The 14,402-nt window shown below is 42.4% G+C and overlaps 2 protein-coding genes across 5 annotated transcripts in view; one reads left to right on the top strand and one right to left on the bottom strand.

Moving 5' to 3' along the window:
* Positions 1–3,997, top strand: part of APTX (aprataxin) — a 65,623-nt gene extending 61,626 nt beyond the window's left edge. For all 3 annotated transcript variants that reach the window (XM_073598733.1, XM_073598724.1, XM_073598741.1), the window contains one exon: positions 2,823–3,997. In XM_073598733.1, the coding sequence (XP_073454834.1) occupies positions 2,823–2,974 (152 nt within the window). In that variant the 3' untranslated portion in view covers positions 2,975–3,997. The remainder of the gene's footprint in view (positions 1–2,822) is intronic.
* Positions 3,998–7,838: 3,841 nt separating this feature from the next.
* Positions 7,839–14,402, bottom strand: part of ELP1 (elongator acetyltransferase complex subunit 1) — a 156,875-nt gene continuing 150,311 nt past the window's right edge. For both annotated transcript variants that reach the window (XM_073598677.1, XM_073598669.1), the window contains 2 exons: positions 10,608–10,686; positions 7,839–8,133 (listed from right to left, as the gene is read on the bottom strand). In XM_073598677.1, coding sequence (XP_073454778.1) covers positions 8,066–8,133; positions 10,608–10,686 — 147 coding nt within the window. In that variant the 3' untranslated portion in view covers positions 7,839–8,065. The remainder of the gene's footprint in view (positions 8,134–10,607; positions 10,687–14,402) is intronic.

The raw sequence follows: 14,402 nt of genomic DNA, 5'->3' as shown, positions 1-14,402 counted from the left end.
GACTCAAATGGAGAGTCTTGCTGTGACATTTTCTGTCTGTGAGAGTGCCCTGATGCTGTATCTTGTGAGGTGACTGGAGCTGCTTCAGCTGCAGCGAGTGCCTGTGAGCTCTTTGTGAGGTGATTTTTATTTCTGCCACGGTTTCCTCCCAGTACCATATTTCCTTCCCAAACTTTCACAGTTTGTTCCCTGGGGCAAAAAGGTTCAAATGGATACCTTTTGAGCCTGCAGGCTCCGCTTTGTCCTTCTCTTCTCTCCTCAGCGGTGTGGAGCTCTAACAATGCATGTCTGCTCCGCTAGGCTCCGCCTCCTGCCCCCCTCGTATATATAAGTTTTTTCACCTGCGCATTATCCTGCTTTTTTATTATAATTGATTCCCTAGAGACAAAGGACATTTTAATATAGGAATTATGGACATTTTTGATTGGTGATCCTGTTATACATCGCTGTATCCTATTATATATTATGATCATATTACTAGATGCTGTGTTTATTATTTTTAGCCATTGATGCTAAGCATATTTTATTGTTATTGTCTGTTTTTTTATAATTATCTGGCGAGTTTTATATTCCATTGAAGGTTTTACCTCTACTTTTGATTTTTATGTCCCCTAAATTCAGCCATTTTGTTGAAGCCCTTGTGTGTATTCAATTTGTGACCAGAAGTAGTTGCGTTATGACCACTTCCGGTTTAACCCGGATATGTGTCATAATAGCGCAATGTCTTTCAATGAGCAGTGCTACCATGAAGCCACTGAACATGTGCAGGCGTCTTTCAAACGCCGCAGCTGTATTCAAACAAGGTAATTGCCATTTTTTTTATATCTGACACTATAAATTAATCCCGCCATAGCCGCAGGGCTCATTCCTCCAGATGAAGCCACATGGGAGGTGGTGAAACTTGTAGAGGTGGAGCCTGGCGGTGGACTACTACTACTGAGACTGTCATGTCATTTTTATTTTTAAATTTCATTAAATGTGAGTTCAATGCTAGCTGGGGTGGAGTGGTTTCATTGTTAACCCATCGGATACTGCACTATAGGAAGCACTTTCTCTCGTCTTTTTTCATGTGTTGCTGAACTTACCGTTAGTCATTGTGGATTTAAAGTTTGAAGCAGCACAGTGGAAGGACTACCTACCTGCTTTTGATTACTTTCATCCTTTGAGCCACCAAGATTCTCTGACAATCCCTGGGAGGGAATGTTTACACAGGGTGCAAGGCATGTTTGACCCCTTGCAGGGTCGTTTAAAGGAAGTGAGCGAGCATTGCATGAGGTGGTGGAAGCACTCCGTTCATGGAGGTTGTCTGAAGATATCACACAAGCTTGTTTTTGTTATTTTTTTCTTTTTTTGCACAACGTGGATTCATTCATTTTATGTTTTTGGACTTTTTTCATATTATTGCAATATCAGTGTTTCACACCATATTAGTGCGCAACTACCTCCATTTTCATAGTCCCATGCATTGCTCAGGTGTGATTTTGGCCTATTCTTCAACACAGTCTTCAAATCTTGAAGGTTCTGTGGGCCTCTTCTATCTTTTCTTCTAACTCTGATCTTTAGTTCTTTCTATAGATTCTCTATTGGATTCAAGTCAGGTAATTGGCTGGGCCATTGTAGCAGCTTTATTTTCTTTGAAACTAATTGAGAGTTTCCTTGGCTTTGTGTTTGGGATAATTGTCTTGCTGAAATGTCCACCCTCATTTCATCTTCACCATCCTGGTAGAGGGCAGCACATTTGTATCAAGAATGTCTTGGTACATTTTTCCATTCATCCTTCCTTCAATGGCGTAACGTTTACCAGTACCGTATGCTGAAAAACAGCCTCACACCATGATGTTCCCACCTTCAAACTTCACTGTTGGTATGGGGGTGTTTTTGGGATGATGTGCAGTGCCGTTTGACCTCCAAACATGGTGTGTATTATGGCATCCAAAGAGTTCAATTTTGGTCTCATCTGACCAGACTATATTCTCCCAGTATTCGACAGGCTTGTCTAAATGTTGTGCAGCAAACTTAAAACGAGCTTTAATATGCTTTTTCTTCAGCAATGGAGTCTTGCGCAGTGAGCGTGCATACAGGCCATGGCGGTTGAATGCATTTACTTGAATGTGTTTTTTTTTTTTTCTTGCCAATTCCAGGTATTTCTGAAGCTCAACACAGATGGTCCTTGGCTCTTGGACAACTCATCTGATAATTCTTTTTACTCCTGTCAGAAATCTTGCAAGGAGCACCTGGTCGTGGCCAGTTTAGGGTGAAATGATGATCTTTCCACTTCCGGATTATGGCCACAACAGTGGTCACTGGAACATTCAGGAGTTTAAAAATCTTTCTGTAACCAATGCCATCAGTATGTTTTGCAACAATAAGGTTGCGAAGGTCTTGAGAGTGCTCTTTTCTTTTACCCATCATGAGATGTTTCTTGTGTGACACCTTTTTATAGGCCATCAGTTGAGCCTAAACCAGCTGATATTTCCATTGATAAGGGGCAGGATTGCTTTCTAATTACTGATAGATTTCAGCTGATGTCTTGGCATTTCATGCCTTTTTGCACCTCCCTTTCTTCATGTGTTTAATACTTTTTTTCCTTGTGTCATTCCATTTTATTACACATAACGTAATTTCTGAACTTATTTGTTTTGGTTTCTTTGTATGTATGAATTGCATGGGTTGTTACCAACATGGTGAAAATTTCATGTAAATAGCACCTTTAGAAATACATTTACCTAGAAAAATGGTGACATGTTCAATACTTATTTTATCCGCTTTAAGTCTAAAATTTTGTTTTCTTAATTATTGTGTTTTTATGAATTTATTTATAGATGTAATTGACATGATAAAAATAAAGGGAAGAGTGGAGGTAAAAGAAGGAGCATCCGAGCTCCTTAAATCTTCTCTTCAGTGTAATGTGTGCAAAGTTCAGCAAGCCACTATTCCTCAGTTAAAGGAACACCTGAAGAAGCACTGGACCTAACATCGCTACAGAATCCATATTATACAGACCTCCTGTACATATTTCAAGTTTTGTTTGCCAGCCTTTTCTAATATTAGTGTTGTGAATTTAATTACTATGTTTTATGCACGTATGCTAAAATATAATGATCTGTAGTTATTCTAAGTTTCTGCATATTTGTAAGGTCTTGTGCACATGGAGTTTACCCACACGAGGATGCATAGGTGTTCTTGCATCCTCGTGCGTGCAGTTACGATGCTGTGGCCACACAGACATAGCTGCTGTTACTAATTCCACATCTGTGTGAATACGGGTAGGTTGCCTCGTCTGAACGAGGCCTAACAAACAGCTGTACTTTTAATTTATGCCCTAAACCAGTGTTTCTCAACTCCAGTCCTCAAGGCGCCCCAACAGGTCATGTTTTCAGGATTTCCCTCAGATTAAATGGCTGTGGTAATTACTAAGGCAGTGAAACTGCTCAAATCACCTGTGCAAAATAATGGAGAGCCTGAAAACATGACCTGTTGGGACGCCTTGAGGACTGGAGTTGAGAAACACTGCCCTAAACAATAAGAAACCTTATACTGAAACATATTGTATTGTGATTGTTTGCAGTTACTACATGTAATGATAGGCAAAAATCTTATAGTAAATGCTGTTTCCATGCAGGCCAAACTGTCCAGCAAAAGTGACAGTAAATGATACAAATAATGACACTGTCATGGGTGCTTGAGCAGTCTCCGTAACAATATTAAACCTTATGATAGTATGCTATATTTTCCTTTTCCCCCTTAAGTATTGCCCATGAACCCGAGGTCTATTTTATAACTGCAGCCAGCACCTTATTTCTCTACACTGTGCTTTACATTCATATACTTAATACAGCTCCACGCTGTGCCGTACATGAAATCTCCATATACTGTATGTTGTCGTTGACAGAGAGGAATTATTTGTACCACTATTTAGTTTGTTAGTTTTCACCGAGTGTGTCTTTTTTTTTTGTTATCCATTAAATAAATTAAACTCGGAGCTGTTAATTCAGAATCGATAAACCCAACTGTTTTTTTTCCAGACTATACCTACTACTTGGTGCTTTTTTTCATACACGTGTCACCTTCTACAGCAATTGTTCTCACACTGCTTTTTTTTTTTTTTTTTTTGGTCAGGTGTAAGAGAGCCCTACACATGCATTGTAGTGGGTGGAGTATAATTGGAAAATGCAGATATAGAGACCGCAAAGCAGAGTAGAAGGTAGACAAAGTGGTGTAGGCAAATTTATAGAAGGGGTTTACAGTAGTATTGAAGAGTGCATATATGGTTAAATAATTAACAGTAAAATTAAAATGGTGCACAGTGGAGTGAATCAGGGTTAAGCAGAAAGTGCTGTAAAAAGGAAGAGTCATCTTACCACTCTTTAATGAGAAGTTTATTATAAAAGTTAGTCATTAAGGGTACAATGTTGGATCCCGATGCCCTAGAGATCCTCTCCACTATACACGGTTCTTTTAATGGGCATTGTAATTGATAACTTACCTTGCACGGTAAACTGTGGGGTTAACCCTGAGATATGTAATCAATTTTACTGATGATAATTTTTTCATGCAGTTGATCTATGCCTGTTGGCATGCGTTTTGTTATGCTGTTTTGTCTAATAAAAACATTTCTGTTAAAGCAAGAGTCAGAAGCCGACAGCCGTAAACCCTAGAACCTTGCAGAGCTATTATAGTTTGTTAATATGCTAAAGTCTAACTTCAGCTTTGCTATCACTTTAAAGCGGAGTTCCACCCAAAAGTGGAACTTCCACTGATTTGTCTCCTCACCCCCCTCAGGTGCCACATTTGTCTGACAGGTATCCTGTTCCCACTTCCGGGAGTCTGGGCCACGGCCCACGACGTCACTGCTCAGCTCTGTAGTCCTCCGCCTGGCCAGTAGGGGAGAGGAGCGGAGCCTAGTGCATGTGCAGTAAGGTTCCCAGCGTGAAGCCGTAAGGCTACACTGCCGGGTTCCCTTACCTGCAATGGCCGCAGCAGCACCCGACAGCTGATGGAAAAATCAGCTGCGGTGCCGACAACGCTGGACTCCAGGACAGGTAAGTGTCCTATTATTAAAAACCAGCAGCCCAGTATATGTAGCTGCTGGCTTTTAATTTTTGCAGCAGTAGGCAGAACACCACTTTAAAGAGTTTGTTTGGGCCAAATTGCTTCAAACGCTGTCGGCCTTGTATAAATTGTAAGTAGCATTAGCTATGTACAGTAAGTATGCATAATTGTGGTTGGCGACAGTATAGGGCCTGTCCAGTATGCTGCTGGGACAAAATAGCATCAACACTGCTCAGCCATTTATAGGAACCTTTGTATGTTTATGAATGAATAGCTGAGGTGAAGATTGTAATGTCCTCCATCCATCCATTTATGGATAAAAATACAATACATCCTACATACAGTTTAAATAGCAGTGACAGCGACTGAGTAATTTGTAAATAAAATAGTTTATTTGGGCCAGCATTGGCCCCAAATAAACTATTTAAAATAACTATGCTGGAGTTGGGCTTTAACAGCAATCAGTAGTATTGCCTATGTAAACCTATAAACTTTTATCAAGTTAGATATAAACTTTGCCATTTAGATGATAAATTGGAAGAAATATCTGTGACGTCATAGCTCCAATTCATAAAATAACAGCATTTGCCAGCTCCAGCAGGAAGAGTAAAGCAGGCGTGCACATTACATCCTGTATTCACACTGCACAGCCATTGGAATTGTAGCAAATGGACATGATTGTGGGCAAATATTGTGAATGTGCTCATGACATGCCCACAATATAATATACTACGACGTTATATGACCGTTTTATTTAACAATAGAACACACTAAAAGTTTTTATTTTAAAAAGCCCCTTACCTGTTCCTCAATATCACACTTGGCTGTGTGCCTAGTGCTCCTTTTACATTCACAGGCATAGAGACCTAACACAGACTAGGAGACTCCTAGCCTGTCAGTTACTGTATGAGGACACCGGAGAAGTCTTGCCAGGACTCTCAAAAGATGCTGCAAAAGTGGGCAGCTCAGACTGGGAGCTTGAGATTCCTGGATCCACCAATACAGCGAGCGGGAGTAATTACATCATCTCTTACTGCAAAGAACAACAATGGGAAATGGAGGATAGCGGGAATAGCAGACAGGGGTCTTCTATTGCAGATATTAAGGGAACTGAGGCCCGCAATTCAAAAAATGCTTAAAGGGTAAGTTCAACTTTGTACACTTTTTTTTTTCTAAATTCCAGCTCCCATATGCACCAATATAGCATTCATGTACTTTTTTTGCAAAAATATCAACATTTTCCATTAAATCTACAGTCACTTTTCTTGCGCTTATTTATGAATCCAGACATTTCCATTAGTAATGTCTTTCTTCCTCACAGACTAGAGATCATGACACAGGAAGGATTTGACCAGCTGACCTCATTAGCACACACCCTGCACCAGCCACCCTCCCATTCCCAGCTGCATGTTTTTTTTAAATGAAATGCAATCAATCAGTGATCACCATTCTCACTAAATACACAATATACAATCAGATTGCATAGCTGTAGACATCACAGGGCATGTAACCTGTACCAACTTAGCCACACCCCAGCTCAGCAATAGTGTTTTGCAATATGTGGACAGGAAGGGAACTGTCATTCATAAGTGTGTATACACCCACATGTGTGATTTTAAAGTAATGTAGGTTACTGAGATGCAAACAAGGAGGAAATGACTGGCTTAGAAAGGCACTGAAAATGGAGCATGCTTATTAGCTGTGACAATGGCCGCTCTACACAATCTCAGACTGCAGCGGGGACACAAATAGGAGGGAGGGACAGCAAACAGCAGGATCAACCAGGTTTTTGCAGTATACAGAAAAAGAATCCTCTAGTCAGTGGCTAAGTGAGTATGAATAAAAAGTAATACAGCATGTATTGACAGTTTAATGATTTGGGTTTACTGACACTTTAACATGTTAAAGTGTACATTAGATATTAGTGATTGGGTTTAAATTTGCTTTTAAGAGGACATGATCTCTTGAAGAGAGTAAAAGGCAGACGAAGAGCACATGACTTGTAACCAGTGGCTTTCCTGCAGCTGATAATTTCCCTATTACTGACTTGTCATGCCTTGTTCTGCTCTGTGTCTCTGTATGGAGGGGAGGTGGCCACCTTGGCAGAGGAAGGACTTGGCTTCCTTATGGAAGAGCTTCACCAAGAACAACAGTAAGCAGCACAGTAGTGACATCACCAAATCTCACTCTAAATCTTCTGACACTAGCAGTCAGAGGCAGCAATGCCTTATTTTGCACAAGTATAACTATGGCTCTTAAGGCACTCGAGTGCCTAAGTACACTTGCATACCTTGAAGTTAACTGCCATTTTTTAGGAGGAATTCAAGACAATATGTAACAGTGGAATTCCCTCTTGCATGCCGTGTGTTCCAGTGTCAGTCTGCGGCGACTGGAGGGGAGAAAAGAGAGCTTCCTCCTCTTCCCTGCAGCTGGCTGACACAGGGGAGATGGATCATGTGACCAGAGTGCACTGAAAATAGGTATATGCATCTTTTTTACACTGGTTAGTCAGCATAGGTGTTAAGAGGGGGAAAGGAACAATTTAAAAGCTAGTTAGGTGTGAGCTGGAATTCCACTTTACGCAGTAGCCACAGAAGTGTCAGTTGACCTAAAAATCCTGTTCTAGTGCATTTCAGGGTTGTTACTATTTTTGGAGCAGTGAACCTAAAGTAAAATATTGACTTTAGCTCTGCTTAATCAGTTCAAGAGTGACGTACAACACGATTCAAATGCGCCTAAAATACTCATAGTTGAAGCAAAAAAAAAAAAATCCTCACATTATGGTCTATTTAGCATAATAATTGTTTGTGTTTATTCACTACTGAACATTAATATTAGATTGCAGAAGGTATGAAGTAGCCATATTCTTTGCCAAGAAAATGTTATAATATTATGGCTAGCAAGACTGAATACTGTATTGCCTAAAAGTAGTGCATGGTGCATCTTGGTGTATATCTTCTGAAGTAGCTGCATTCTCTTTGTTTTTCCCCTAAGACTTAAGGGGTGACCAGTCTTAATCAAGCAGATCAAGCTTCCACTGTGTGGTTTTACAAAGCTTGGGAGCTGTAGTCAGTTCAGAATCTGAAAGACAGAATGACAAAAACATACAGATCGGGTAAAGAGAGAGAATTTTGTTTTACAATCCAACACAGGTTGTTTTAAAAACAAAGACAATCTATTACCAAAGACAAAATTATCATTCAGAGCCCTTTCAAACTGGCTTTCAGCCACATTAGTGGTAAAGTGCAGCTAGTTTTAGCAACGCTTTTTGGCCGCTAGCGGGGCACTTTTAACCCCCACTAGCGACCGAAGAAAGGGTTAATGGCGCCCGAAAAGCCCCACTGCTTTGGCAGCACTGCCCATTCATTTCAATGGGCAGGAGCGGTGGAGGAACAGTTGTATACACCGCTCCCGCATCACCCCAAAGATGCTGCTTGCAGGACTTTTTCTAACGTCCTGAAAGCACTCGGGCTCTCTCGCACTCTTGGGCCCAAAAGCGACTGAAAAACGCCCCAGCGTGAAGGGGGTCTAAAAGATTGCCCATAAATGCATTCTCACCTAAAACATATAAAAAAATGACTGCATTGACAACTTGAACTTCAGTATGTTACCTAATATTTAGGCAATGTCCATGTTAGAATGAGACCATAACAAATTCATTGAACATAAAGCGGTGTTCCAGCCGCAATTTTTTTTTTTTTAAAGTCAGCAGCTACAAACACTGTAGCTGCTGACTTTTAATAAGGACACTTACCTGTCCAGGGAGCCCGCAATGTCGGCCCCCCGAGGCCGATCCGTCCATCGGATTGGGTGCCGGCACCGCCATCCTAACGAAGGGAAACAGGCAGTGGAGCCTTGCGGCTTCACTGCCCGTTTCCTGTCGCGCGGCGTTTTGTGAATGACCCTGTTGTTTTCTGGGACACACACATGTCCCAGAAGACAATGGGGCAGCTTGCCGAAGAGGAGGAAGCGCCGCGGGATAGGAAGAGGCAGATTAGGAAGACTGCCTAGCAACAGGGGTTTCTGGTAAGTAAAAAAAATGTTTTTTCCAATTTTTTTTATATATTTTTAGAGAATGTTAATGTAATTTTTTATTTTAGGGTGGACCTCCGCTTTAACCACTTAAGGACTAGCTTTGTTTTGGATTTTAGGTGTTTACATGTTTAAAACAGGTTTTTTTGCTAGAAAATAACTTAGAAAAAAAACAATATATAATGTTTGAGGGTTCTAACACCCTAGGGAATAAAATGGCGGTCATTGCAATACTTTTTTTCACACCGTATTTGCGCAGCGGTCTTCTAACCGCACCTTTTTTTTGGAAAAAATTCACTTTTTTGAATAAAAAAATAAAACAGTAAATTTAGCCCAATTTTTTTTTTATATTGTGAAATATAATGTTACGCCGAGTAAATTGATACCCAACATGTCACGCTTCAAAATTGCGCCCGCTCGTGGAATGGCGTCAAACTTTTACCCTTAAAAATCTCTATAGGCGACGTTTAAAAAATTCTGCAGGTTGCATGTTTTGTGTTACAGAGGAGGTCTAGGGCTAGAATTACTGCTCTTGCTCTACCGGTCGCGGCAATACCTCACATGTGTGGCTTGACCACAGTTTTCATATGCGGGCGCTACTCACGTATGGGCGGAGCTGGCGTTATGACGTCACTTCCGCCGTCCTATGGTATGGAGACGGGTGGGCGCCATCTTAGCCTCACTCGTCTCCAGACCGAGGAAGTGACAGGTGCCGATCTCCTCCGCCGCTACCGACGGCTCCGGTAAGCAGCGGAGGGCGCGGGAGGGGGATGGCACCTCTCCCACCGCCGATAACGGTGATCTAGCAGGGAATCCACTGTAAAGACCACCATTATTGGAAACACGACTGGCTCCTGTAAAGATGGATACCTTGGTTGTGGCAGCAGCTGCTGCCGTTACCGACATATCCCTCTTCAAAGTGCCAACGTATATGTACAGGAGCCGGTCGGTAAGTGGTTAAAGGGGTTGTAAAAGCAGAAGGTTTTTTATCTTAATGCATTCTATGCATCAAGATAAAAAGCCTTCTGTGTGCAGCTCCCCTCTCAGCCCCCATAACACTTACCTGAGGTCCCTCTCAGGTCCAGCGATGTTTACAAGTGTCTCAGCCATCCAAGATCCTCCCTCCTGATTGGCTGAGACACAGCAGTGGCGCCATTGTCTGCAGATGCTTACAATCAAAGTCAGCTGGCCAATCAGGGGAGAGGGGGCGGGACTCCATGTCTGAATGGACACAGGGAGCTGTGAGTGTGCTCGGGTGCCCCCAAAGCAAGCTGCTTGCTGTGGGGGTACTGAACAGCAGGGAGGGGCCAGGATCACAGAAGAGGGACTCGAGAAGAGGAGGATCCGGGCTGCTCTGTGCAAATCCACTGCAACAGAGCAGGCAAGTATAACATATTTGTTATTTTTATAGGAAAAAAACAAGACTTTACAATCACTTTAAGAGTGGTCCAAGGGTATTATCCATTTTTTCTTTAGATAAAATAAGAATTGATCTAATAAGAACACAGAAAGTAAACTCTTACCTTGTTCTGTTGATTTTATGTTTTTCTGTTGCTGATATGAAGTCATTATACTATTAGCAGTTGCATGAGGACCTAGGACCTGTAATAAAAATAAGTATTGGGTATATTATGTAGTTTGAAGCTGACTTCATTCTCATTTCTTTCACTATACATACGGTATCTCACAAAAGTGAGTACACCCCTCACATTTTTGTAAATATTTTATTATATCTTTTAATATGACAACACTGAAGAAATGACACTTTGCTACAATGTAAAGTAGTGAGTGTACAGCTTGTATAACAGTGTCAATTTGCCGTCCCCTCAAAATAACACCACACAGCCATTAATGTCTAAACCGCTGGCAACAAAAGTGAGTACACCCCTAAATGAAACTGTTCAAATTGGGCCCAAAGTGCAAAGTGTCAATAATTTGTGTGGTCACCATTATTTTCCAGCACTGCCTTAACCCTCTTGGGCATGGAGTTCACCAGAGCTTCACAGGTTGCCATTGGAGTCCTCTTCCACTCCTCCATGACGACATCGTGGATCTGGTGGATGTTAGAGACCTTGCGCTCCTCCACCTTCCGTTTGAGGATGCCCCACAGATGCTCAATAGGGTTTAGGTCTGGAGTCATGCTTGGCCAGTCCATCACCTTTACCTTCAGCTTCTTTAGCAAGGCAGTGGTCGTCTTGGAGGTGTGTTTGGGGTCCTTATCATGTTGGAATACTGCCCTGTGGCCCAGTCTCCGAAGAGAGGGGATCATGCTCTGCTTCAGTATGTCACAGTACATGTTGGCATTCATCATTCCTTCAATGATCTGTAGCTCTCCAGTGCCAGCAGCACTCATGCAGCCCCAGACCATGACACTCCCACCACCATGCTTGACTGTAGGCAAAACACACTTGTCTTTGTACTCCTCACCTGGTTGCCGCCACACATGCTTGACACCATCTGAACCAAATAAATTTATCTTGGTCTCATCAGACCACAGGACATGGTTCCAGTAATCCATGTCCTTAGTCTGCTTGTCTTCAGCAAACTGTTTGCGGGCTTTTTTTGCATCATCTTTAGAAGAGGCTTCCTTCTGGGATGACAGCCATGCAGACCAATTTGATGCAGTGTGCGGCGTATGGTCTGAGCACTGACAGGCTGACCCCCCCCCACCCCTTCAACCTCTGCAGCAATGCTGGCAGCACTCATGCATCTATTTCCCAAAGACAACCTCTGGATATGACATGGAGCACGTGCACTCAACTTCTTTGGTTGACCATGGCGAGGCCTGTTCTGAGTGGAACCTGTCCTGTTAAACCGCTGTATGGTCTTGGCTACTGTGCTGCAGCTCAGTTTCAGGGTCTTGGCAATCTTCTTATAGCTTAGACCATCTTTATGTAGAGCAACAATTCTTTTTTTCAGATCCTCAGAGAGTTCTTTGCCATGAGGTGGCATGTTGAACTTCCAGTGACCAGTATGAGAGAGTGAGAGCGATAACACCAAATTTAACACACCTGAGACCTTGTAACACTAATAAGTCACATGACACCGGGGAGGGAAAATGGGTAATTGGGCCCAATTTGGACATTTTCACTTAGGGGTGCATTCACTTTTGTTGCCAGCGGTTTAGACATTAATGGCTGTGTGTTGAGTTATTTTGAGGGGACAGCATATTTACACTGTTATACAAGTTGTACACTCACTACTTTACATTGTAGCAAAGTGTCATTTCTTCAGTGTTGTCACATAAAAAGATATAATAAAATATTTCCAAAAATGTGAGGGGTGTACTCACTTTTGTGAGATACTGTATATGTATTCCATCATAAAACACAGTTCACCCCTTCATGAGATCTGTAAAGCAGAACTTTACCATTTGTGACTAGGGTGATAAAGGTTGGAATACTTTAGTACTAGAGCTGAGCCGAACATGCCTGGGTTCGGCTGTACATATCAAAAGTCTGAATGCCAAATCTGCCCCCTATTGAGGTCAATGGGAGCTGAATCTGTCAAACCATTTTTTCCATTTTGTAAGGCTAATGCCGCGTACACACGGTCGGACTTTTCGTCTACAAAAGTCCGACGGACGCCGACGGACTAAAGCTGGCTGACAATCCGATCATGTGTGGGCTTCCCCGGACTTTCAGCGGACTTTTCCAGCCTCAAATCTGACGGACTTTAGATTTGAAACATGCTTCAAATTTTTACGTCGTAACTACGGCGGACCCAGAAATCCGCTCGTCTGTGTGCTAGTCCGACGGACAAAAACCCACGCTAGGGCAGCTATTGGCTACTGGCTATGAACTTCCTTATTTTAGTCCAGTGTACGTCATCGCGTACGAATCCGTCGGACTTTTGTGTGATCGTATGTAGGCAAGTCCGTTCGTAAGAAAGTCTGCCGCAAGTCCGTTCGTAAGAAAGTCTGCCGCAAGTCTGACAAAAGTCCGTCGAAAGTCTGTCGGACAGGCTGTCGGACTTTTGTAGACGAAAAGTCCGACCGTGTGTACGCGGCATAATAGACAAGGAATTGGCAAAGTGTATAGTGGGCTAGGCACTTCCCCAGGGGGCATGTACCAATGCAAGAAAACGTTTTGCAAACTGAATTTAATAATATATATACAAACACACACACACACATATATATACACACACATACATATATATATATATATATATATATACACACACATACATACATACATATATATATATATATATACACACATACATACATACATATATATATATATATATATATATACACACACATACATATATATATATATATATATATATATATATATATATATATATATATATATATACCTTTGAAATGGTGCATCTCTACCAAGTAAACCAGGGGTAGAGATGCACTTTGAGAGATGGAGATCTACCTGGACAACACTGAAGAGATCAAAGATCACCAAGGTGCAGCCCCCCCCCTCCTTTTTTTTTTATTATTTAACTAGTAAGCCCCGCATGAAAAATCTACTAAAACTAATACCACTGTAAATATATAAACTTACACTAAGTTAGCTTCAGTGAGACACCTGGAATTCACAATTTTTTATTGTGCTAGAGCAACTTTTGACTAATTTCAGGCCTGGTTACCTGCTCTGATTTCTAGCCAGTGCAAATAGTTTGTATGGCAGTGTACAGGGGTCGGTAGTATGTACGGTGGTGCACAAAGGTTGGTAATATGTAGGTCGGTGCACAGAGATCGGTAGTAGGTAGGGCGGCAGACAGAGGTCGGTAGTAGGTAGGGCGGTGGACAGAGGTCAGTTAGGATGTATGGCGGCGTACAGAGGTCGGTAGGATGTATGGTAGGGGTCAGGAGGGGATGGTAAAGGGAGGTCAGGAGAGCATGGTACAGAGAGGTCAGGAGGGCAAGGTATAGGGGGGTGGGGGGGGGGGGGGTCAGAGGGGAAAGGTGTCAGGAGAGTATGGTACTAGGAGATATGGAGGGCACAGTAAAGGGAGATCAGGAGGAGTGGGGTCTCAGGAGGGTATGGTATTGGGGGGGGAATCAGGAGGGTATTGTATTGGGGGGTCAGGAGGGCTGGAATGTCAGGAGGGTATGGTAATGGGGGGGATCAGGAGGGTATGGTATTGGGAGGGGGGGGGGGTGTTAATAGGGCTGGGGTGTCAGGAGGGCATGGTTTTGGGGGGTAGGGAATCAGGAGGGCTGGGGTGTTAGTAAGGCTGGAGTGGCAGGAGCGTATAATATTGGGGGTGTCATTAGAGCTGGAGTTTAAAGAAGTTTTATACGCGCAGGGAAAGTGCTGTGGCCTTGATCCCTGCCGCCTCTCTCACCTTCCTCT

The sequence above is a fragment of the Aquarana catesbeiana genome, linkage group LG01 (genome assembly GCF_042186555.1).
Source record: "Aquarana catesbeiana isolate 2022-GZ linkage group LG01, ASM4218655v1, whole genome shotgun sequence".
Taxonomy (NCBI): Eukaryota; Metazoa; Chordata; class Amphibia; order Anura; family Ranidae; genus Aquarana; species Aquarana catesbeiana.
Note: the sequence above shows the minus strand (reverse complement) of the source record. Positions and strands in the feature narration are given on the sequence as shown.